This window comes from Carettochelys insculpta, chromosome 2, assembly GCF_033958435.1.
Source record: "Carettochelys insculpta isolate YL-2023 chromosome 2, ASM3395843v1, whole genome shotgun sequence".
Classification (NCBI taxonomy): Eukaryota; Metazoa; Chordata; order Testudines; family Carettochelyidae; genus Carettochelys; species Carettochelys insculpta.
In genome coordinates this window covers 124,656,667-124,683,096 of record NC_134138.1, presented here as the reverse complement: position 1 = coordinate 124,683,096, position 26,430 = coordinate 124,656,667, and the positions used below count along the sequence as shown (strand labels likewise).

The following is a 26,430-nucleotide window of genomic DNA, read 5'->3' as shown; positions in this document are numbered from 1 at the left end:
TACCCAAAAATTCAATGATATGAATGAGAGGGAATCTTTAGTTCTTTCCTCAATTTCTTCTCTGTGGGTGGGTGAAAAGGAGGGTGTGAATTTGGATTTTTTTTAAATGCTGAATGTTATTCTACTGGTAGCAAATATGGCTTTAAAAGTCTAACAATATCCTAACACTGTTTTTCAAACTGTATGAAGCAGTGGAACAAATTATTCTGAATACTGTTTATACGCGATCAATTATTTTCCCTATGGGACACTAAAAGCATTAAAAATGTTTTACAGTAAATCTAGCCCAGGGTAATTTTGCAGGAACACATTCTCTGAACTATGAGTGTCAATACTCAGGAATGACAAACATGTAGGAAGCTCCACTGATATAGCCTGCCCTGAGAATATACATATGATACTCAGATGTGGTTTCAGGGCAACATGTGCCCATCTGTTTAAAACGGCATGATGCCTTTTCACAAATTGACCAGATCACTGGCCATGCCATTAGAAAATGGGAACGTCAGCCTGTCTGATAGCACAGATGCTCTTTCTTTCAGAGGAATTCCCTCTTATATGCCAGTATGGCTGTTTTTCTTTATTCACTCCTTTGAACACTTATGTGCAAAGAAAGAAGGACCCACGGAAACAAATTAAGACAAAAATGCCTGGTAAACATTTCATGGGGCACCAAGATGAATGCATATGGAAGCAGAACTCTCAGACCCTCTCATATAACCAGGCAGGGAGTGCAAGGAGGAGACGTGGGGACACCCATTTAGCGATTAAAATTTTGGCAGGAGTATGGAGGGCAGTGCACCTCCTGAGTGCTACCATGAGTCACCTATGCGGAAGGCAGAATCTTGATGAACAACATTAAAAGGTACGGAGAGCTGAACCAGAAAAAAAAATCATTGACATATGTTGGTTTTATCATCAATAATTACCTAAGTGCCAAGTCCTGACCTCAAACTCCACTGTGCTAGGTGCTGTACAAACACAGAGCAAGAAGATGGTCCTTGCCCCACAGAACTTCACAATATTGGCAGAAGAGAAGACTGGCACAAACTGAGGAGGGAGTACAAGATGATGATGAGAGGGTACTGATCAGCATGGAAGTCTGTGGTTTCAGCAAACTCAGCAGCCTGCTATGGTTTTGGGGTTTTATTTTTTGGGTTTTATTTTTGTTTTTTAAGTCGGCATGGCTTTTCTCCTTAAGAAGAGAAATTTGTCATTCAAAAGCCGCGTCTACACGTGCCGGCTACTTCGAAGTTGACATCGACGTAAAGCAGCAAGATGTCGAAGTCGCTATCCCCATCAGGGGATGGGAATAGCGCCCTACTTCGACGTTCAATGTCGAAGTAGGGCACGTGTAGCCGAGCCGCATCCCGCAACATCGACAGAGCGGGGTCTGCCATGGCGGCCATCAGCTTAGGGGTTGAGAGACGCTCTCTCCAGCCCCTGAGCTATATGGTCGCCGTGTGCAGCGGCCCCTTAAAGCTCCCCGCCCCCTGCCTTCCTGTGCAGGAAGCTGAGAGCACATGCAGGTAGCAGCAGTAACACGCGGCTAGCCTGCACGCCTCCCTGAAGCCCCAAGACACCCCCCACCCACTGCGATGGCCGCCCACCAGCCCCCCAAGTGCCCCCAGGGCTCTCAGGCTGGCAGCCAGCCCTGGAAGAGGCAGCAGGGCCCCTCCTGGATGGAGGCCGAGATCCGGGACCTGCTGGGGCTCTGGAGCGAGGAGGAGGTGCTCCAGGTAATGGGGAGCAAGAGGCAGAACGCGGATGCATTCGCTCGGCTGGCCGAGGGCCTGGCCACCCGGGGTCACCCTGCCCGCGCTCCTGACCATGTCAGGAGTAAGGTTAAGGAGCTGCAGCAGGGTTACGCCCGGGCCCGGGATGCGGCCAGCGGATCTGGGGCCGCCCCCGCCACCTGCCCCTTTTACAGGGAGCTCAGGGAAATCCTGGTTCCCCCAGTACACCTCCTCCCTGCTGGCCACTCTTGACACCTCGGCCGACGAGCCTCAGCAGGCCCCGGAGGCGGAGTCCGCCCCGGAGGCAAGCCCCGCACCCCAGGAGCTCCCCCCAGGAGCCCACCCCGGGACGCCAGAGGAGGAGGAGGGGGAGGCCTCCTCCAGCGACGGGGGGCTCCAAATAATCCTGCCATCCCGGAGCTCCAGCACGGCATCCACCCAGAGGGTGTCCCCCGACCATGGGAGTGGACAGTCAGGTATGTACCTCCCTGGTGCACACCCCTGGGGTTGAGGGGCGGGGACAACAGACATGACCAGGGCCCTCCACATGCGCAGATGACCATGGCCCCAAGGACAGCAGTGGCATGTCCCTCAGAAGAGTGCATCAGCCCCTGCCCCCCCAGCAGGACAGTGCCATGCCCCATCCCTGGGGATGGGGGGAGTGGAACCTAGAGTCCACCGGGGGGGGGCAGGGACACCCATCAGCAGCAGCAGCATCTCCCGGGGACGGGGATGGGGAACCAGCAGCAGAGGGGTGGGGGGACAAGGGCCACAGCTCGGGGGCCACACTAACAGCTGTCTCCAATCTTCTTCTCCCCGTGTTCTACAGCTGCACCATCGGAGGGCCCAGAGAGCGCCGGCGAGGTGTCAGTGGTCCCAGACAGCCCACCGGGGCCATCGCTGCAGGCCAGCCCCTCAGTGGAACAACAACCAGCCCCAGGGTGGGGCCGATGGTGGACCCAGCACCACCAGAGGACGGCGACGGACCCCCAGCTGCTCGCGACCCTCCGGCGGCAGCTGGAGGTGTCGGAGTGGCATCTGCGGGTAGACGAGCGGCGCCTGCAATTGAAGGAGCAGGCGCCAGCCTGGCGCCAGGAGGCATGGGGAGCCTTTATGCGCACTTTTGAGCTCATCACGGACTACCTGGCCCCCCCCCACATGCCGCGCTGGCTGCCACTCTGCCCGCCCTGCCCGCTCCACCTGCCGCTCCACCCGCTTCTCCACCCGCCATCCCACCACCGTCCGCCACCCCGGGGCCTTCCGCCGAGGGGGACCTGGGGCCTGCTGACACCCGCCTGCCGAATCTGCCAGTTCGCCCGGCCCCCAGCCAGCCTCGGCCAGGGCTGAGGCCGAGGCGAGGGTCGTGCCCGCCAACTCCAGGCGCTGGACAGTAGGGGATGCGGGGTCCAGGATGTGCCCCCCCTCCCCCTTTGTACATATCCCCATTATTTTGTATATAGTTTGGGTTAGACCCCTGTTCTTTTAAGATACCTGCCCCCCCATGTAAATAGTTCCCCCCTTTTGTTCCACTATTTTATAGATATAGATATATATAGATATATATAGATATATTTGCATTAATAATAAGAGAATTCACTGTTTTGTGGTTTCAAAAACAACAGGTCTATTTTTATTTGCAAGAAAAGTGGCGGGGGGTGTGCTCTTGGGTGCTCTGTGGTGTGGGCGTGGGGGCAGGGAGTGTTGTGGAGGATGGAGGGGTGCACTGGGGGCCTGCCAGTGTTCACCCCACAGCCTGGTCGAAATGGGCCCGCAGAGCCTCCTGGACCCGGATCCCCTCAGGGTCCGCCTGGTGACTGGGGGCAGCAGGTAGCTGCACGTCAGCCCTGCCAGCCTCCACAGCCCAGCCCTGAAAGAAGGCCTCCCCCTTGCTCTTCACCAGGTTGTGGAGTGCGCTGCACGCGCCCACAATCTGGGGGATGTTGGTGGGGCCTGCATCCAGGCGGGTGAGGAGACACCTCCAGCGCCCTTTGAGGCGGCCAAAAGTGCGCTCAACCACCTGGCGTGCATGGTTCAGGCATGTGTTGAAGCGCTCCTGGCTGGCTGAGAGATGGCCCGTGTAAGGGTGCATGAGCCAGGGCCGGAGGGGTATGCCACGTCTGCAACGACGCAGAGGGGTTATGGTGGTGTCCCCCACAGTGATCTCCCGCTGGGGGATGTAGGCCCCTGCCTCCAGATGGCGGCACAGGCCCGAATTCCTGAACACCCGGGTGTTGTGGGTGCTGCCAGGCCAGCCAACATAAATGTTCAGGAAGCGGCCCCGGCTGTCCACCAAGGCCTGGAGAACCACCGAATGGTAGCCCCTCCTGTTCAGGAAGCGTCCTCCGCTGTGCTCTGGAGCTCGGATGGGGATATGGGTCCCATCCAGAGCCCCGAAGCAATTTGGGAAGCCCAGGCTGGCAAACTCCGCGATGGCGGCATCCGGGTCCCCAAGCCGCATGAGCCTGTGGAGGAGCAGGGGGCTGATGGCACAGACGACCTGCAGGGGAAGGACATGGGAGAGCACCAGTGAGGGGTGTGCAGGGTGTGTCTGGCCCTCCCCCACAGGGCACCCTTCCACCCCCAGGGCTCCCCCCCCCATGGGTCCTCTTACCTCCATGAGGACAGCCCCGACAGTGGCCTTGCCCATGCCATACTGCTGCCCCACAGATCGGTAGCTGTCTGGAGTGGCCAGCTTCCAGACAGCAATGCCAATCCGTTTCTCGACGCTCAGGGCACACCGCATGGCGGTGTCCTGGTGCCTCAGTGCGGGGGTAAGCCACTGGCAGAGCTCCAGGAATGTCTCATGCGAAAGTTCTGGAGCCAGCGGTTGTTGTCCCACTCGCCGAGCACCAGCCGCTCCCACCATTCGGTGCTCATGGGGTAGCTCCACAGCTGGCAGCGTGTGCAGCGGGGGGTGGGGCGGAGGACAGCAGGGTCTGGGGCTGCTTCCTCCTCCCCTGGGGGCAGCTCCTCTTCTTCTGTGACTAGAAGGTGATCAGCTGCCTCCTGCATGGCATTGAGCAGAGCAAGCACTGCTCCTGCAGGGGCGGCTGTGTGGACCTCTGGCTGCTGCTGCTGCTGCTGCTGGGGGTCCATGCTGCTTCGCCGAGGTGTGCGTGCCTTTGGCTCTGCAGACCGCGTGCTGTGCAGGCCGAGTGTGTCTGGGAGGGGCCCTTTAAGGGAGCGACTTGCTGTTGCCCCGGAAGTGCTAGTCCGCCCTGTGACCCTGTCTGCAGCTGTTCCTGGCACCCTTATTTCGATGTGGGCCGCTTTGGCGTGTAGACGCTCCCCTGCAGCGCCTACTTCGATGTGGTGCTCTCCAACGTCGACGTTCAATGTCGACGGCACCAGCCCTTGAGGACGTGTATTACGCTATTCATCGAAATAGCTTATTTCGATGTAGCATTCATGGGTAGACGTAGCTAAAGTCATTCAGAAAGTTGCTCAGACACTAATAAGATGAAATTCAATAAAGAAAAGTGCAAAAAAACGTGTGGGTGAAAGAAAAACCAAATGCACAAATACAAAGCAAGGGGCACTGCTTTCCCAAGCCTGTGAAACAGAACAGGCTGAGACAAGGGTTGGGATACTTTGATTCTCACAGCTGCGGTGAGGCGGAGGGACTCAGCTGAGAGAGGGTGCAGTGCTCTCACCAAGCTAATCCCTCAGGCTGTCCTGGGCCCTATGGACTAACCTCAATATGGGGGAACATTACATCCATAGGATGCTTGGGGCAGCCACTGCAGGGTACCCCCCACCCTGGAAGGTTCAGAGCCTAGTGTGGCTGCCCAAAACATCCTATGTATGGGACTCTCTGGTACTCAATTAATTGTTCTCCATGTCCACGGAAGGTAGGACTAGGACTACGGCCTTAATCTGCACTAGGGGCATTTAGGTTAGATAGAAGGAAACACTTTCTGACTATGAGATAGTTATGAACTGAAAAAAGCTTCCAAAATATTTATGGAATCCCCATCACTAGAGGCTTCTAATTATTGGTTAGACAATAATTTGGTCAAAGATGGTGTAGGTATTACATCAGCCCAGGGGACTTTAGACTGGATGACCCTTTTTGATCCCTTTCTGCCCTTCATTTCCATGATTCAGAACATGGGGTAGAATTATTTTCATGCCAGTTTAAGGAAATTTACAAGGATTTGCTTTTTGGTGGTGATCAAGAATATTAACAACAGCAATTCGACAAGTGACAAAGGAGCCATAGGTTTAGGATTGGAATTACATTGTTTGTCTCATTTGAATTTGATGAAACTCAGATACAGTTTGGAAGTTAACATGCTCAGATGTACTACATCATTTTCTGCTGGATGATGGATTGGTGAGCTTGGGTTTGTGAGAGCGTTCTAATGAAGATTACTAAGTGGATGTCTGTGCTAAGATCTTAATCCTGCTTCCAGTTACGTTAATAGCAAAACTGCCCTGGATCTCTGCAGTGTACTATCAAACTTTAAAAGGGGAAAATTTCAAAAAGACTGAAAAAGTGATCTAGAATAAATAGACCTGGTCTCCTCTCGATTCACTCCTCTAATGGACTGACCTGTATAGATCAGATATGAGTAAAGGCAAATTAAAGAAAAGGGAAACAGTGTTGCCAATGAAATAGGACTCTAGGAAGTATGTGTTTTATTCACACTGGCTTCCAGGTTATCAGTCATTTCACCCTGTGCCTCAGTTTCCCGCATAAATTCCACCAGTCATATGGGTGCTGTGGTAGCTCTAGTCCAATCCACAACAGTAACTTCAAAAAACAAAACAATAAGGTATCCTCTACAGAAAACAGGCAGGAACTAGAGTAAATAAATTTGTAATACTACAGCAAAACCAGCACAGAAAATAGGAATCTAAAACTACTTCAAAGGTAGAAAGGTAACTTATAAATGGGTTGATTTAGCCAGTCTTTAGCAGTTCAGGGAAAGGTGTGTTCTCAGCCATAAAAATTTACTGTAATATCAGCTGCTTTCCTTTCCCCTGTGCCCAGGAAAACCTACTCAGAAGGCTATTTACTTTGGTTACTACTAAGGTTACTAATTAACTGTACCAGCAAATGTTTTCTGAGAAACATTACTTAGTAAAAAGGGAATGGTATGGGTACTTTAATAGGGAGTGTAATATTGTTCTTACCTTGTAAGATGTATCTTGGTCTTCTTTCACTGGAACCAAATCATATTTATCTGAACCACCTGAGCTAACTTGACAAGGATAATTTCCTGCAAGCAAAAATATACATATACAATTTTATATTTAAAAAGGCCTGAAACAAGGGGGAACTGGTTAGCATTCTAGCCAGGAATCTAAGAAACCCATGATCAATTCCATGTTCTATCATAAACTTTTTGCATAAACCTGGGCAAGTCACTTGACCACCCTGTGTCTTAGGCTAGTCTTTGCTTACCAGAAATGTCAATGGCTGCTACACAATTTTAGATAGGTCAATTGCATACCTAAAATCGATTCTGCAGCTGTCAACTTTGGTCCCTGTCTTCACTGCAGAATGTCGATATGAGCGCTCCTACTGTCGACATTGCTTAGTCCTTGCTGGCTGGCAAGGAGTTCCAGGGTCAACACCAACCATGAAACAGAGCCCCAGAAGACTGATCTTCCTCATTCAATCTTCCACAGCCAGTGTAGACCTGAGTTTCCCATGTGTAAAAGGAGAAGAGAACGTCCCTTCTCCTGGAGGTATTGTGAATGTAAATACATTGAACAGTATGATATACCTAGATACTATCATAACAGGGGCCATAGAAGTACCTTGGATAGATAGAGACAAAGGACACGAGAACAATAATAGTGTAAGAAATATTAAACACCACCAAATTTATTTCTTCAGCATAAAGTGTGTTGGTTACTTTGTTGTGTAAACCATGGGATCAATTCTGCTACATGCTGAATGCTATTGAAAGTAGATCCAAAGTGCCAGCTTGCATGCAACAGCAGTTGTCAGCATCACCACAGAAGGGCTACAAAGTAGCATGGTCTCATATGAAGAATGACCGATGATGTGAACAAAACTCTCCAGCTACATTAAACTCAGTGCTAGTCAGAATGGAAGACGTGAGGGGTGACACTGGAAAGACACAACATAACCAGGTCAGGCAAATAGTATGCTTAATTATTCACATACTTCTACTGTCAATCAGTAGTGGCTAATCAAGTGTTCTTGTGAGATTAGTGTATGCATATGCTGCACTTACACAGTAATTTATTTGTACATGCACGTGTACCTATGTATGTTTGTACAGAGTTTTATATAATTAGACACACGCACACTGAACCCAGAATATAAATGATCAGATCCACAGCTGGTATAAATTGTCAGAGTTCCACTGAAGTCCCCGATGATAATATGCACCCTTTAAGTACCTGTCCAGTAATGTGTGAGGATGTATGTGTACATGTACACACACATGCTATATCACTATACGGATTTATATTATGAGTACTTTGCATATATATTGCATAGATATTTAAGTATAAGCTAAAAGCGTATATGGCAGGGCCAGGGTAGTAATATTTTTTCTAGTGTACACACTTGGAATTACAGGTTATTGGGGTTTTTTTTTCCTTTGTTGTGCTAATGTTTTAATTTGCCATATTTTAAATGGTTTACCAAAAGACCTTTGCAGAAATAATTAACCATTTGTCAATGTTTCTTGGAGAAATACATTGAAAGAAAAAATCAGTAATTACTTTTGCATTAAAACAGCCACAAAATACCAAAATAAAGAAAACAATAATATTGAAAAATTAAAACAAAGTTGGAACCAACTCAAAATTGTTGTTTAGTCATGTCTCATGCCTGTTGTATTTTATTTGTGACGCTTTGAAATTCCATTCTTCTCCTTATTTTCTGTACCACTGAGCTCATTATTTTAGCCTAAGATAGATTTCTCTGTACAATTTTTGCTAAGTAAAAACACAATTTCATTCTTCAGTGGCTGAAACAGTGAGAAGGAGCTCAAATTAAAGATCAAGAAATGCCAAGAAAAAAAATCCTCTGCATAAAAATAAATAAATAAATAAAAGGAAAGACGCAAAATGCTTGCAATTAGACAGGATGAAAAATCTAAAAAGAAATTAAATTTAGTTGTAATACATTTCCCATTCTCTTCTTCATGAAAATTACAACTGAAGTGTTTTTTTTTCCTGTAATTTAAATGTTAAGCTGCCAGATGTGTGTCTCATGCTTGAAGAGTTGAAGCTTTGCATTATTTAGCATATTAAGATTCACAGAATTTAAAAAAGGGCTCCTTTATTGCCTGGAGGTTCTAATTAAGTAAACCTTAGCCTGGTACATTTAAAACTTGCAATACAAGAGATTTTGCTCCCCCCCGCCTTTTTTTTTCTGCAGCCATGTCACATCAATATAATAAATATGGAAAATACTTAAGATTATATCATTTTTCTTTGGCTTGAGGAATTAAATCTATCTATTATTTTAAGAAGTTTTTAATAGAGGCCAGCAATCAGAAAGACATCTACAGTCTCCAGTCCAATTTTTAACCATAGGAGTTGTTCTTAGTTACAGGGAGGAAATGTATTTTATAAAAGCCAAACTATGAAAAAAACCATCTTCAATACACAAAACAAAGTAGCTCCCAGAAAAATAACAAAAAATTGCATGGCTCTACTTTATTAAACTTCACTTTACTTTTTTATAACACTTTAGAATTGACAATAAAAACACTAATAAAGCACTAATTAGTCACCATATCAGCAATTGGAGGGGTGAAAAAATTCTAACAGTTGTACTGCAAACCATAACAACACAGAAATTCTTTTGACACACAGTATCCATAAATCATATCCTTAAATAGCGTTATTTTTGCTATTTGAGAAAATGTCAAATGTCAAAGGTGTCAGCTCTGTCCAAATATACCACTTAGCAGCGATTCTCTCAGTAAATTGACTCAAATTGCATCCTGCTCCTGACAGTTAGGGGCACGTAATACAGTCCCCAAAATATACGAGCAGTTTGATGAAGAGAACATAGCAAAAAAATAGCATTAGCAATGACAAATATTACCATTACCCTAAAGTTCAAGTGCAAACATGACATTTCTGTGTTAATGTGTTTTTTATCAAAAATAATTGTACTGAGATGAAGCACAATTTTGCAAGGGTTTGATTAAGACAGTAAAAAGCATATTTCAGCCACACTAATATAAACCTATAATCAAGTGCTCTTCCAAGCAGATTCCACATTAAAACAAATGGTATATATTTGAATAAATGAAAAAATGAACTGATGACACTTTTCCACTGCTAGGGCAGAGTGGTTATGTTGCTAGTAACATCTAGACTCAGAGAGGAATGGCCAGATGAAGCTAATTTCTGGATTAAGGTAATGCAGGAGAGCAATAATCTTGATTATTTCAAGTACTGAAAAAACAGTATAAATTCTACATTCCTCGCACCTGATTTGGGACACAAAGGTGTGTCTTGGCCTCTATCAAGTTCCTCAGAATGCATGGGGACCCACATTTTTAAAACTGGGGTGGAAAGGGAAGAGAGGGTCAAAGCTAAAATCATCTTCCTGTTCAGTCATGCATCTAGAGGCATCAGCTGTACCTCATGCCTCTAGCAAGAGATGCCTATAGATAACCTTTGGTAATGAAGGATGTATCACCTTATTCCCTGTTGGATGCAATACATCCTTCTGTCCCATCTGCACACGACGTGCTGTGCATGCTGGATGTTACCCTCTGGGTTGAGTGAGTCAGGAATCTCCTGCAATTAGTGTTCCATTTTCTACTAGGGAGTTCCAATCTGAGGGTTCCTCTTGAAGAGCTAACGGTGTGTAAGTTCTTATGCTGCTGGGAGGAGTGAAGGGAGACTGTGCATTGAATGCAAATCAAGGGCTGTCCCAAGTCAGAACAGCTGGTTAAAACTGAAGTGACTATTACACACTTTTAATTACTATGAAAGATATAATATGAGAAAAAGAAAGGTGACTGACTGGGTGTAACAGACACAGTCAAGATAAACAGTCAGCATGAAAAGGAATAGTGTTTAAAGGTTAAAATGGGAAAATACTGGAGAAAAAGAAATGGGATGGACCCCACTAAAAAGTGCGTGCTAGCCATATGTCTACAGTTTCGTGAAAATTTGATTTTTCCATTCACTGGCAATTATGAAAAGTTGAACAAAAATAGCTTTTAAGTTGGATGGAAAACAAAACTACTCAAAACGTGTGGCACATAGGGTAAATATTTTGTTTTGGGTCCAACTATTTCATTTAGGCAAAACAAACTGTTGAGATTCTGAGCATTTTCAAACTTTTGAATTTTTCAAAATAAAAATAAAGACAGTTCTGAAACATTTTGAACCAAAAGTAAAAAATATTTTGTTCATAAAATAATAAAGCAAGACATTTTAATTTTTCTGATGTTTGAAAGTTTGTTTTTAACCAAACAATTCAGCAAGATCAACATGATTTTGACAACGTTTTGGCATCATTCGATCTAAACATACTTAAAAAATGTTTTGTGCCAAAAGGTTCACCCAGTTCTACATATGACCCAATTCTGGTTTTGCATATACTCATTTTATTATATTTTAAGTCCTGATATTTTTAATTGAGATACTTCTCATTTACACTGCTACGAGTCACTGTTTCTACACAGGCAAGATCTTCCGGAAGAACAGTGCCTTCCTCCAGAAGATCTGCGGAGCTTCTACACATGTAAGATGCTCTTTCGGACTTCTTCCGGAAGAAGGTGCCCCCTCTTCTGGATTCTGTATTCCATTCCAGAAACAGGAAGAGGGCCTTCTTCTGGAAGATTCTTCCAGAAGAAGGCATATGTAGCTGTTCCCAGACTGCTTCTTCCAGAAGAAGCAGTCCTCCATGGTGGCAGCCTGCTGGAGAGCAGGGCTGCTCTAGACACCCCCAGCGAGCCTCTATGGTCACCAGGTCCTTGCAGCCTTTAGAGCTGCAAGGACCCGGAGACCCTGTGACAGGAAGCTGAGAGTGTGAGACAGGCAGCACTTGAAGAGCTGCCTGCCACATTCCCCTGAGGCTCCGCAGCACCCAGCAAGTCCCGACCCACAGGGATGGCTAGCTGCCCGGTACCCCGCACCGCCCAGGGGAGCCCCAGAAACCCAGATGAGGGGAGCCAGGACCCCAACAGGCTCCAAAATGAAGGGCCCCCTCCCGGACTGAGCCAGAGCTCCAGGACCTCTTGGCGCTCTGGCACAACGAGGATCTCCTCCCGGACACCAGTGGGCACCACAGGAACACCCCAGACTTCGCCCACCTAGCCTAGGGCTACCCCTCCCAGACACCAAAACAAATGCAGCACAAAGTGAAGATGCTGCGGCAGGGGTACATGCAGGCCCAGGACAGCTCCTGCAGATCTGGCCGTGCCCCTGCCAGCTGCCCCTTCTATCGGGAGCTGCAGGACCTCCTGGCTGCAGATGATGCCTCTCCACCCCGCGTCACCGTGGAGACAGCTGCAACTGAGCCCCCTGCCACACTGGAGGAGGGGCATGTGGGACCCACCACCGTAGACGTCCCATCTAATGAGGAGTCCACAGACGGGTCCCTCGTCATTGTGGTGCCCTCCACCACCAGCAGCCAGGTCCCCTCCAGTTGGGCATCACCCAACATATACAAGGCCACTTTGGGTAAGTGTGCACAGTGGAAAAGCACAGTGCGGGGAGGGGGACACATGAACTCCAGCCCTGGGCCCTGAAGCCCGTCCCCGGTCAGGACCCAGGGCACACCCATGCCTGTGAGCAGCACCCGGCTCCCTCTCCCATGAAGCGCCCCCTAAGCATGCTTAGGCCCCCTCCAGGCAGCGGAACTACATCCAGAACCCCCTATGGCTGAGCTCCCCGCAGCCCACAAGTCCATTGCTAGGGTGGGCCACCATGGATAGCACCCCAGCTCCGGCATCATGCCCCAGTGGCCACCATGGTGAGTGCATGCAAGCTTGCAGAGCAGCCTCTCCTGGTACATGCCCATCCCATTGGTCTGTGGACGGGGTAACCAGCTGGGGAGACTGGGGCCATGCCACCCAGGTCCCAGATGTGGTACTGACTTCCCCCTCTACCCCCACCCTCTCTCTCTCTCTCAAAAGCAGTACCATCCAAGGGCCGGGGCAGCCAGATGAGGAGCCTGGGGCCCACCAGTCCCATCCAGGCTAGAGGACCCAGCAGCCCACCAGCTGGGCCCACACCAGCCCCCGCTGCATGGCGGCCACCGGTGCGCTGGATCCAATGCAGCTGCCGCAAGGAAGAGGTTGCGGCATACATGGCGGCCCTCCACCAGCAGAATGCCCTCGAGCTCCAGTGGAGGCGGGACACTTGGGGGGATGTGGTGGGAATGCTCCACACAGTGTGCGGGGCCCTAGCAGGCCAGCCCCCAGGGCCCCCAGCTGCCCCCCTGCAGTCCCTCCATAGTGCCCCCCCGAGGCCCCCCTGGTTGTCCCCACTGTAGTGCTCCCTGAGGCCCCCACTATTGCCCCCCCAGCCCCTCCCTGCTGCCCCCCCTGCATTTCTCCCCCCGGCCCCCTGCTGGCCCCTCAGTTGCTCCCATGCCCCCAGTCCATGACCCTGAGGCCCTGGCCGCCCTATTGCCCCCGGGCCTGCCCGATGCTGCACTGAGGGACATCGCAGCATGGATTGTGGCCATGGTGGGCCCTGTGGAGGGTCGCCGAGCCACAACCCACCCCCCTCCACTGAGGCTGGGCAGGATGCTGACCGTCCCTACCTGCCAGTGCTTCCAGCCCCATCAGTGCTCCGTAGGGGGCCATGCACCAGGGGTGGGAGGGGGGCCCACAGGTGCTGGGGCTCACGGCCTTCCACCTCATCCCTTGATTAGGGCCCCCCAATATTCCTACCCCAGTCCCCATCCAGGTGGAGGTGCCCCTGCCCGCTTACCCCCATGTATATAGTTCACTCCCTATCAGGTTTTGGTTGTTATTTTTATTATTCAGTATTTACTATTTACATTTGTCATGTTGGGAATGGTTCAGGGTTAAATATATGGTAGCATTCAGCACCCCATGTCCCTGATTACTGTGAGTGAGGGTGGGGGGGTTGGGGGTGTGGGATGTGCACATGGGTGTGTGTGTAGGGGGTGCCTGTGGGGAGGGGTGCAGGGATCAGTAGTCCCCTTGGGTGAATGCCTCCCGAAACACCTCCTGGATCCAGAGCCTGTCATGGTCAAGCCGCCGGTCGGGGGCCGCAGCGGGCTGCTGGTAGTGGGGGGCCAGCTCCACCGTCCAGCCCTAGGGCAGGGTCCCCTCATGTGCCTCGATGAAGTTGTGGAGTGCACAGCAGGCAGCCATGACCTGCGGGACGTTCTCCACCCCCACACGGAGGCGCGTGAGGAGACACCTGAACCGCACTCAACGGGATACTGGGCCCGTGTGAGCTGGGCGTTAAACAGCTCCTGGAGGGTATGGGGTGGCCGGTGTACGGGCGCATCGACAAGGGCTGGAGTGGGTAGGCTGGGTCGCCAACGAGGCAAAGAGGCATCATGACGTCCCCGATGGCACGTTCCCACTGGGACACGAATGTCCCAGCCTCCATCCTGAAGAACAGGGTGGAATTCCGCAGGATCTGCGCATCACGTGCCCTGCCTGGCCAGCCGACATAAATGTCCATGAACTTCCCACGGGCGTCCACCACTGCCTGAAGCACAATGGAGTGGTACCCCTTGCAGTTGATGTATCAGCTGCCACTGTGGTCCAGGGCCCTGGTGGGGATATGCATCCCGTCGATTGCCCCAAAACACTGGGAGAACCCGAGTGTGGTGAAGCTCTCAACAACTGCGTCCAGGTCCCTGATGCTCACCAGCCGCCGCACCAGCACATGGTTGATGGCCCTCATGACCTGCAGGGGAATGGGCGCATTCGTGGGCATACACAGAGGGATCCCTGCCCCCCTCCCCTTCCATTCCCTCCCTCCCTACCAGGCCGCCCCTTCTGAGGGACCCCTCCAGCAGCAGCCAGGTAGTATCCCTTCTGGACTAGGCCTGCCCGCCCCCCGCCCAGCCCTGCTCCCTCCCAATTGGCACCTGGCGTCCCCTGAGCCCACCAGTCCCCTCCGTCCCTCCCTCCCGCCGGTGGGGCAGGGCTTACCTGGAGGATGACAGACTCGACGGTGGATGTGCCCACCCCGAACTGCTGCCCGATGGATCAGTAGATGTCCGGGGTGGCCAATTTCCAGATGGCGATGGCCATGCGCTTCTCTGGGAAGAGGGCCGGCCTCATCCTGGTGTCGTAGCATGGGGGCGAGCCAGCTGCAGATCTCGAGGAAGGTCTCTTTCTTCATCCACAGGTTCTGCAGCTAGTAGTCATTGTCCCACTCCCCCATGACGACCCTGTCCCACCAGTCCGTGCTGGTGGCATGGGTCCAGACACCCTGAACTGGTCAGCGGGGGCCCAGCAGGAATGGTGGGGGTGCAGAACCCACGGGCCTGGGCCTCTGCCTCCACTGAAGGCTGAGGAGGGTGGCCAAGAGAATGGCTAACATGCAGGTGAGGGCAAGCCTGCTGTCCTGAGGCTGCTGGGGGTCCATGCCTGCTGGTCTACAGGCGCTGGACGAGGACTTGGGTCTGGCTGGCTGGGGACAGAGTTGTCTGGCCTCTGCAGCATTTGCAGGGAGGGGCTGTTTGGGTGGGGGCCCTTTAAGGGGCCATGTGGCTGGTGGACCCGGAAGGGCTCCGTGGCTGTGTGACCCCTTCTGTGCTGTTTCCTGCCCTGTTCTTCCAGAAGAGCGCCATTGCATGTGTAGGTGCCCTCTTCCAGAAGAAGGAGTGGCTCTTTCGAGGTCCTGTTTGATGTGTGGAAGCACTCTTCTGGAAGATCATCTTCCGGAAAAAGTCCACGTGTAGAAACGGCCACAGGGATCAGCCCAAGCATCTTCTAGTTTCCACAACAGGTCTTTCAGTCCTGGAGGCATGGATTTTAAAAGCATGACACTCAGGAGTGGGACAAAAAACATGGAAGTGGCTACCTAAGGCAAGTCAGTACATGAACAACAGAACAGGACGTACAATATAGACTCAACTCGGCTTCTACAGTACAATGTGGGAAATCAACAGGGTTGCAAGCATATAAAAAGAAAGGAAATTCAATTTTTTAGTGTAAATTATTAGTGTAAACAGAATTTCCTCCCCATTTGTATGAATTAATCCAATCTCAGACACATGAGGAGTGGATTGAAAGAGAAAGAGAAGGAAACAACTTGGGTCAGCTTTCTAAAACCCCACCTAAGTGGAAGACCCGATTAGACGAAGGAAGAGAAAAATATTCTGCATCTCAAAAGTGTCACTTTTGTTCCCTTGAAAATGATGTCTGCAAGGAAATATTAATGGAAGTAGTTGTTGTGGTTTTTTTCCAGTTAATTGCTGTTCCATCGGTATATTACAGTAATATAGAAACAAGTGACATGTAAAAAGCCAAAATACCACAGCAGCAGTTTAGTGAGGTATGCTATAATGAAGACCCACAGTATTTTTACCATTGCTTCATAAGTCAGCTGTGAACGTCACCCTTCCAACATAAATTGTTTGAAGGAAGTAGGTTAGAGTCAAATGAATTACTATCCATAACTACAAGCTGTAGAACACTCAGAACCAGAGAAAATAAATTTACAAATGATAGGCACTGTGTCACAGGAAGGTCAGAGAGAGGAGGAAGCACTGGCCTCCAGACGATATTGTGAAGACCAGGTCTGTAACAGGGTTTAAAAAACAGCTAGATAAATTCATGCAGGAAAGGTCATCAAAGGCTATTTATAAGAATGGTGTCCCTAGCTTGTTTGTCAGAAGCTGGAAATGGATGACAGCAGAGGGATCACTCAGTGCTTATCTGTTCCATTCATTCCCTCTGGGGCACCTGGCATTGGTCTCTGTTGAAAGACAGGATATTGGGCTAAGCAGACCTTTCATCTGACCCAGTATGGCCGTTCTTATGTACTTATAGCCTATGTTACACCCCAAAAATGAAAAAAAAATATACAGACTACGTACTAAGGGTCAACTCACATTTATAACTATGTTATCTGGTGTGGAGGATTTTGACAGTGCCATGAGTTAAGTGGTGGGTTTGAAAAAAAAGTAAGATGTATTAGGGCATGGAGACTTGGGAATTATTTGCTTTCTGGTGAGGTGGTGAAAACAGGCACTTTTCGATCTCCAAAGCAAGCATCAGTTACTGGATAATTTCTGGTTCCTACATAATTCTATGGAAACCATCAATGGTTTCAAATGAAGTTTAGTTCCTTTTTCATTCTGAATATAGAGACTTTGGTTAGTGTATAGTGACAAAGCTCCATCATAATTTAATGTGTGTAATAGTGATATGCCTTGTGAAACTTATACAAGCTTTGCATTAAATTACTCCATAACAGACTTAATGAATAACAGCAACCGAGATCATCAGCAAAAGCTTCTGCTGTCTTGTAAATAAATGTCATTTTATATTAAAACCTAAGCATGTTTTTTGGAGGACTGCTCACCTATAGATGCTTTGATATTCAGATCTGTTTCAACCTATTCAGTCTTGCTATGCTCAGGCCTGCTTACAGCAATTCCAGACACGGAAGTAAGGGCCGTAACAAGGGCAAGGCGAGTGAGGCACCACAGCTGAGAGGGTGCAGTTAAGCAGTGCCATCTTTAGAATGCTCCATCCAAGCTGCAAATGGCTCTTTAAGGAGCCATTTGCATCTTGGGAGGCTGCAATCTCCCAGATGAATTCTCCTCCACTCTCCGCCCTGTACTGCCTTGCCAGTCTAACGAAAAAACTCAGTTTAATTGGTTTAACAGCCAGCCATTGAGCCAATTAAATTGAGTTCCATTACTTAGTGCAGCAAGGTTGGGGAAGGGGGGAGCCACGCAGTGGCAGCAAAGGAGGAGGAGCAGTAGCAGCAGTGGCACCAGAGCTTGGCTGCTTGTGAAGTAGGGAGGCCCAGGTGAGGGGAGCATTTTGGCTGGGGCTGCATATGAGGTTTAAGATGCAGGGGAGTGGTTTGGCTGGGTTTGAGTGGGGGAGGGGGTTTAAGCCAGTGGGTAGAGGGGAAAGATTTGGCTGGGGCTGGGGCCAGGGGCTGGCAGGAACCACTCCTGAGGCTGAGGACCAGGAGTTGGGGGCTGGGGGGTGGGGACTGTCATAGGCCAGGGCCAAGGGTTGAGCTGGCAGGGGTCATGGCTGGGCTGGCAGGGGCTGGGGACTGAGGGCTGGGCTGCCAGGTGCTCTGGACTCCCAAGCTCCTGGGTCTCTGCTCTGTGTGGTCCCTGGGGTAACCCCCTTCTCAGGGATCCCCTCTCTGTCAGAGTAGTCCCTGTGCCTTCTGGGACACACCTCTAGGAGCTCCAGTGCAGCTGTCTCTGTTGTGGGATCCTTGGGGAATCCCCTTGCTCTGTCCCCTGGGGCTGCACACCAGACAGTGCAGTGCCCCCCTCTACCCCCACCCACTCTCTAGCCTGCAGTGACTCTCAGCATCAAACCAGTTTATTGAGGATCTGACCCCAGCCCACGCAGTCCTCAGGCCTGGCCACCGTCAGGTCCATCCAGCTGGGTCTGTCCCCGTCCCCATGTAGAGGTTTAAGGGGCTAGGAGGAAGCAGTTTGGGGCTTTTCAGCGTTATTGGCCACTTGATACTTGGAGACAGTCTGTTCCATATTATGATATTTCTGTTGTTAACCACTAAGTTATATGTGGTATGTGCTGTTTTTTCTACATGGATTTTTTTGCAGTGAACTCTACCATTTTGGTAAGAGAGTGAAGGCAGTGAGACAAGACACTTCAATTCGCATGTTGGGACTACTAGTTAAAGGCAGATATTGATTAATTCAAACTCTTGAAAAGGACTCATTGTCGTCTTATGCTAATGGGGAAATGGTTAATTATTTACCAGAGTGTTAAAAACAAGCATTTCTGTGTTAGGAAAAGAAAAAGATTACATAGTTGCCACTTTATAGGTAAAAGTGTTGCTCTAATCTCTTCCATCCCACATACAAGATGGTGACTACTTGCATGTAATGGAATCTTGTTTGAGTTGCTTATTAAGCCATGCAATGAAAAGTACTGCTTACAGAAGCAGCAGCAGCTCAGGCATTATGGCATTTTTAGTCGGCTTCTCCCCAGCCACCAGTTGCTCCATTTAACATGATTCCTAGAGACCAGTACATTACAAATGGAAAGATTCATTGCCAGCGATGTATACTGTGTAACACATTTCACGTGTAAGGGGTTGCTTGTTCTTAAGATATCTGTGTTCAGAGCCTCCCTCCAGCACCAGAGACAATGGGCCCCCCACAACCAGTCCTCCTGATCTACAGGCAGTGCTGAATGCGCACCGCTGGCATGTTTCTTCTCACTTTTTTTTATCCAGGTGAGCCTTTTTTGTTCAGAAGGAGCCAGTACTCAGCCAGATGTCCACCCCCAACCCCCAGCTAATCCCACAGCTGGGGCTGCCGAGGTGCCAGTCCTCAGTGCTGGCAGGTACCGGCACAGAAAAAAAAGACTGCACATGAGATATATATTACATTATGTGCGTCAAAATATGTGCAGATGGACACCACCAGTAAAACCAAAAAAAACCTTAAAAGTTACCGTAGGGATAATGATTCCAGCCAGGGGAAGTGAGGCATGTCAGAGCTCACTGCTCAAAGAGTTAAATTTAAGTGCAAAACAAATGAAAATTATGAAATGCACAGATTTTCTGAAACACTAAATAGCGCACTTGGAAGGAATGCAACTACAGAACGTATGGGTGCATTGAAGAAAGTACCAACTGCTAATAACACCATCACCACCACCAGTACGTGTTGGGAGGTGAGTGTGACACTGAGACAGGAAAATGTATGTATGTTAGTGTGCATCTCTCTCACATTCACACATATGCATGCACACACTAACTTATATGTTGTCATGACTCGGTAACAATCACCTCCCAAAACATACTTGTGGCGGTGTTATTACTACTTGACAGAGTGACACACACAGAGACAAGATAGTGTCTGTGAGAGACAGGTTGACACAGAGATAGTGTGTGTGTGGCCTGCCCCCATAGCAGGGATGAGAAAAGGGGATAGAGAGGGAAGCAGCCACAGCAAACAAATCCTACCTCAATTAACAGGGGACCAAACACACATCCCACTTGGAAGAAGTCCTGGAGGTTGATCCGGACTAGTGATGAGAGGAGGAACAGCTGGGAAGCGCTGTCTGGTCTGAGCACCAAGCTTAAAGCAGCAGGACGCTCTGACTCCCCACCACCCCATCCCGCTGTCCTGCCACTCCATGGACCCAGGCAGGGGTTCAAAGTGTCAGGTAGCTCCTCTTCCACTCCTGCTGCCACTGCCACTACTGCTCTGCTGATTTGAGCTGTGCTTAGAGGGCAGAGTTCTCTGCTCCGCCCCCCGCCCCCACACTGCCACTGCTGCTTTTCCAACCCCAGCACAGGGTTTAAAGCAGCAGGGAGTGCTTCCCCTTCATCTCCTTTCTTGCTTCCCATATCCAAGTTCCGGGGCTACCCACAGCTGCTGACACGCTGCTATAGTAGCGCTATTTAAAAGGGCCTGGGACCCAAGCAAGGCTTCAGCAGTGGCAGATGCTGACCTGGTCCCCCTTAAATCCACTAGGTCCCAATGCAGTTGCCCCTTTTGCCCCCCTGCATTAGCGGGCCTGGCCCTGCTATTTTCTATCATTACAGGAAACACTGAGCCAGCTACTCACCTGATGTAAATCAAAGTAGCTCCCCACTGTAGACAATAAAGCTATGCTGATTTACATGAGCCAAAATTACTGAAATAAGATTTCCTCTGGGCTTGCCCTTCTCCAGATAAAACAGCAGGAGCACAGCACCTTTTAAAACCAGGGTACTTAATTAACTCTGCTACATATACTATCTAGCTATGCTGGCACTTTCACTGTGGTCACAAAGGTAATATCAGAGACCAGGATTGGGCCCTTGGAGATCGCATTACCATCTTCCTGCTAATGATTTTTTATTTGAAATCAAATGTGATAACATAGCACAAAACTGCCTTGCCTTCATGGGCAGTTCTTCGTCCCAGTGAAAAACCACTGCCCACTATGAATATGGACTTGCATAGATGTTTATTCATCTCAGCGAACAAGAGACATTAGCAGGACTACTGGTGCAGGAGAGAAAAAAAAGAACATTGTGATCCATGAATATAAATGACCAAATAGAATGAAAGGATGTAAAAATGTCACAGAAACACTCAACATAATCAGATGTTGTCAGTGCACTCCACACACACCTTGTAATTACTAACACATTTGGCCTTCTGATACATTTTAACAGAGAAGCAATCCACATTTGTACCTTTTTGTTGAGGTTCCTTTTGATCCTTCACTTTTAATTTAAACTTTTCCATTGCCTCCTCTGACTTGTGAAATAATTGAGAGGTGATATCACTACGAGTTTTGAGGGTTTTTTTTTAAACAAAATGTAAGCAGATCTGTTTCCAAACTTTCAGTAAATTAAATAATGGAATAGAAAGTCTAACCTGCTGGAAACATTTTAAGCTCTTCTCTTTTCCCAGTTTCTTCTGACACACACTCTTCCCTTCCTTTCACAGCATTAAACGGCTTTCCCACTTCCTTTACAACAGTGGGAATACTTCCCTTATGGGTGTCAGGATCTCTCCAAGAGGTCAAAGGTTGCCCTGCAGAGGAAATGACAAGCTGTGAAATGGAAAAGAACAATTCCTTCCACATGTTTCTTTGCCCAAGGAGCACTAAGGGGTTGTCAGCCAGCATCACTTTAGGATGAGCCAGGTTTTTGCATAGCAGTCCTGTCAAAAGCAATTTACAATTAAAGACCTGCATAAATCTAAAAATGTTACAATTGCAGTGAGTTTCAACAATTATTTACCAATGATGAGTGGTGCAAACTAATGTTATCTGCCCCCAACAAGGAGGGAGGTGGAGAAAAGAGAGGTTGAAAAGCTCTCTAAGTTATAAAATTAAATGATAAATTGTATACATGAAAATGGTACCTCAGTATAATCTATATTCCCATTATAAACCACAGGTTTGGGAATTCAAAAAAAAAAAAAACCAGCTGTTTCAACTTTTATCCAGTTGATAGATGTGGTACACAAGCTGCCAAGTTTGATAGCGGGATTTTCAAACACAGAACGAGTTAGAAAAGTGAGCTAGCTATGTGTTCATTGCACCGTGATGAAAACAGGAGTCTTTCAGCCATTTTGAAAGGATTTTTGTGGCTGTTTTTGTTGTTGTTGTTGTTGTTTTTATTTGTTTTCAATCTGGCTTCTTATAAAAAAAATGTACCTTTGGTAGAGGAAAATTATACAGATAACTAGTAGAACTACATGCATCTTCCATGGGGATAGGGAGAGTGGGGTTGTACAAAGACTACAGAGGTCAGTGGGAGTCTTTCTATAGCGCTGACCCATCGGGTTTGGACCAGGCCTATCCTGACATTTTGTTAGGAACCTAAGATGCAACCCAGGTTCACCACAATGCTCGTGAATCTCCATAAAATTTTTAATGTGCCTGGACTGAATTTCGAGTGTGTAGCCTGGCTGATGGTTTTGGTTAGAAAACACGAGATATATTTTCAGGGGAGTTTGAGTTCTGGGTTTCAACCATTTCTAAACTCAAAGCAATACCCCTGTCGGAGAAGCCATGAACTTTTATAAGGGTGTGAGCACTACAAACAATTCCCCTAAACCTTGTGATCTGGAGCTACCACTACAAATGAATCCCTTTGAACAGGTTGATGTGTTCACATTCCAAATTTAAGCTAGATGAGGGTCAGTCTTGCCCTCATATTGTTCAAACTTAGAAAATGGTGTATTGCACAGGGATTGTACACCAAGTTTTACAGACTTCCTGGGAGCCACAAAATCCAACCAAATGGTGATTTCAAAATGACGACCCCCATTCTTTATCATGTGGCCATTCAGAGCTGTTTAAAAATGGGGAGGTTTGTTTAGAGGATGACTACCATTATGCCACTGTGAAAACAAATCAAAATCACCTCTCCCCACCAAATAAGCAAAGGCTGGTGTAGGTTGCATTTCTTAAATCCCCAGGGCAAGCTTCCTTAGGACTCAGATTCAATAGGTTTCTGAAACAGCACGTGTGTTATGGCAGCACTCAAGGTTATATACCCAGTGGGCCAAATTCTGCTGTGTTTTTCTGGTACAAATCTGAAGTAATTTCACCAAAAAAAATCCTACCACCCTTAATACACACACACGCCCCGACACACACACACGAACTTGTTTTTTTTTTTTTTTTACCTGTTAGGCCTTGTGTTCTAAACTAGTATTATTATATGTTGGTGCAATACCTAGGATATATATGATGGCCTCAACTTCACAGAGGTCTATAGGTACCCACACAATGCAACTGTTACATAGCAATAGTAATAATAAATTAGTTGTGTTGCCCTAACATAAGTCAGGAAGAACAAAAGGTAATTTTTTTATTCTAAATGTTATGAAGAGAGGGGATAAATGTATCCTTGTTCTAAACTGTTTTGTTTGCTCATCGGTCATATCACGTAAAAAATATGCTTCCATATTTCAACAGAGCAGAATGGCCCAGTGATGGGTGAGAAGTATCTGAAAGACTGATGTTTATGTCATAGCAAATGCACAGTGAAGTCACCTATCTGAGTTTGAAACAAAGATCCAAAGAGGCTGACCTTGAGGATATACACAAAAATGACTCATATAGCCCTTAAAATACAGTATTTTATTGAAGGTAAAAGATCTGCCCCTCATGAGAAACACTTAAGCCTGAAAGAGTTACGGTCTTCTTCACAAACAAAAGGCTCAAACCAACTGCCAAGGAGGCTAGAGTCACACTACGGTGGAAGATTGACCCATGGTCAATCTTCTGGGGGTTCATTTCACAAAAGGGCAAAATGACGCTCCCAGTGCTTGACATCAACCCCCGTACTCCTTGTGAGAGGTGAGAAATAAGGAAGGCGGAAGGGAGAAATGCTGCCATCAACCTTCCGCTGGGTGGACAGAGATGGAAGTCGACTTCAGATAAATTGATCTTAGCTACACAATTAGAATAGCTAACCTTGCACATCAGCAGTCGACTTCTATGTCTAGTGTAGACATAGGCGGAAATCAGTGGGAGTCTTCCCATTGACTTTGATAGGTGTCAGAATGGGCTCTGGAAGACGATGTCCTCTTTGTGCCCAATATATAGTTTTCTGTAGAGATTCTCACCTATGAAGAAGTGTTAATCTGTTTACAAAATTAAGCCAGTCAGAACAAAACCAGGCTGATTCTGAGAGAGATGTTTTCAAGCAGGACGAGAAAAGTCCACCAACTTTGCTGGTAGTTTAATCCAACTTTCCTAGCTGAAGTTTTGCTAAAAGAGTTGTGGTCATCCTCCACCACCTACAGCAAACACATGCCCTTCATGTCTAATGAAATCCAGCTGAGATATGTTTGGTCCATTTTTGACAGTTTCTAAATCCTTCCCTTTGGGAGGACAAGATGCCAAACAGTGGCAAAAACTTTTTTTCAAAATGGCAATACTTAGAACTTAAGGGAACATTGGGTCTGGTTCCTCTCAGACTCCAAGAAACAACTAGAACCCAAAAGATGTAGGAAGAAGGCAGGGCTGTAGTACTATCACCCCACTCTTCAGGGGAGGGATAGCTCAGTGGTTTGAGCACTAGGCTGCTAAACTGAGGGTTATGAGCTCAATCCTTGAGGAGGCCATTTAGAGGTCAGAGGCAAATATATTAAGGGGAAAAAAAACCCCAGCAGGGATGGTGCTTGTTCCTGCCAAGAGGGCAGGTGACTGGACTCAATGACCTCCCAAGATCCCTTCCAGTTCTATGAAATGTGTATTACTATATACTATACTCCTCCCCTCCCCTAACACACACACAGGTCTGTGAAACAGGATGCCAGCACTGCTGGAGTCATTAGCACAGTGTGGCCTTGTAAACATGCTCCTAGGGACCTTTTGGAAAAATCATAATTTACCTGAGGTGCAATCCCCACTTGAGCTCCTCCATGCACAAACTTCAATACTGACTGTGCTTAAGATAAGCACAATGTAGCTCTCAGTTAGTGGGAGTGATGTGAAGGGTTTTGACTTTACTTTCTAAACACAACAAAGAAAATCAGTCTTAAGGCTAAAATGCCTTCCCTTAACCTGCTCTATTTTGTTTATATATTGCAGGAGCACATATGGTACAGATATGTAAGATCACTCACTATTTAGACAACCACAGTGGAGTGACTTAAAGACAGCATCAGTCTTAAATTTAGAATGTTCTCGCTTTTTCTGGCTTGTGTCTCAACCTTAATGTCACTTGAACATAACATTTTGCAGTTTAACAGATATAATACAGTATTTATAGAGCATATCAATGTGTGACAGCTTGCTGCAGATCATAAACACATTTTTCTGTTGGAAATGTTGGAGTTGTGATTTTCACCATGTGATTTCAAGTTCCCTAAGGTTTGCTCCTTTAATTGTAAATCGCCAGAAAGTCATCAAGCTAGCATTTAATAAACTTTTAATTTGAAATGGATTACCACATGTTGTGTTTGTTTACCCATTATTAAATCTCTTAGCAACATATCACCAACAGAAACAGCATACTGTTGCACTGCACAGATACATTACAAAACAAACCCATGGGGGTTATTAACAGCTAATAATATCTTTAAAGAAGGCTCCAAGAAAGATAAAAAAATATATACACAATGTATAAAATTATTCCAAGAGATTTTGATTGTGTAAATCTTTACAGGCTGGAGAACACAGAACTCCCACTATCCGTTTATCAGCCTGCGTCAGAGATACATGTACAGAACAGCACATGCACTAATGCCACTCTGTAACTCTTAAAACTTACATCATTCCTAACTTTGACATGCTTGTGACAACTTTTGGATGTGTGTTCCTAGTAATGGCAGCCGGCCACTTGCAATCTTTTTCAGTGTGTATATAAAATGAAGAAATAATAATGCTGGGGATAATCTTAGCTTAATTGTTTGCCAGTCGCTGTATTTACTTGATAAATTATAAATTAGCTGGGGGAGTACATCTTGGATACCACACCCAAATGCCATACGTGAATACCACACCCAAATGCCATCCATCGGTAGGGAAAGTTCTCGGCAATTGCATGTATGTTATGTGAAGAGGTCTTCATGCCCTACTTAGTGTAAATCTAAACACTCACAGCTGCAGATATTACAGGACATGTAAACCCCACTGGGGCCACAGTGCTAATTCTGCGGGGCTCTAAAGTGGTCCAGTAATAAAAGCTGAAAGCTATTTTGAAAAAGTCCTTTTCCTTTCCCACTGCTGCTTCCTTGAGTACCTCTACTAGCTTCTTTGCACCTCACACATTGAATCTAAGCTTCTCAGGCTTCTGCACACATGTTGACTCTCATTTCTATGCAGGCAGTCATCTATTCTGATTCCCCACTCTTCTCTTTCTTCCACCGAAGTCTTGCGCACACACACACATTTCTTCTGTTCTCAAGCAACTAAGGAAACTTTATGTTCAAGAGCCAAACTCCTTAATGATTAAAATGCACACGAGACACAAATGGAAAGAAGCTACTGGTGAGCTGTAGCCTCCAGCTAATTAAGTGAGGCAGCATGAGGAAGTGCCTGCATGCCAAAAAAAGAGGATTATCTTTGATCTCTGCACTCTCCTCTCATATGCTTAC

The 26,430-nt window shown here is 47.5% G+C and overlaps 1 protein-coding gene across 1 annotated transcript in view; it reads right to left on the bottom strand.

The window, feature by feature from the left end:
* The window catches only part of LOC142008281 (uncharacterized), a 262,225-nt gene that overhangs the window by 124,580 nt on the left and 111,215 nt on the right, over positions 1–26,430 (bottom strand). Inside the window, exons 15-16 of the mRNA XM_074985463.1 lie at positions 21,244–21,402; positions 6,876–6,961 (exon numbers count right to left, since the gene is read on the bottom strand). Coding sequence (XP_074841564.1) covers positions 6,876–6,961; positions 21,244–21,402 — 245 coding nt within the window. The remainder of the gene's footprint in view (positions 1–6,875; positions 6,962–21,243; positions 21,403–26,430) is intronic.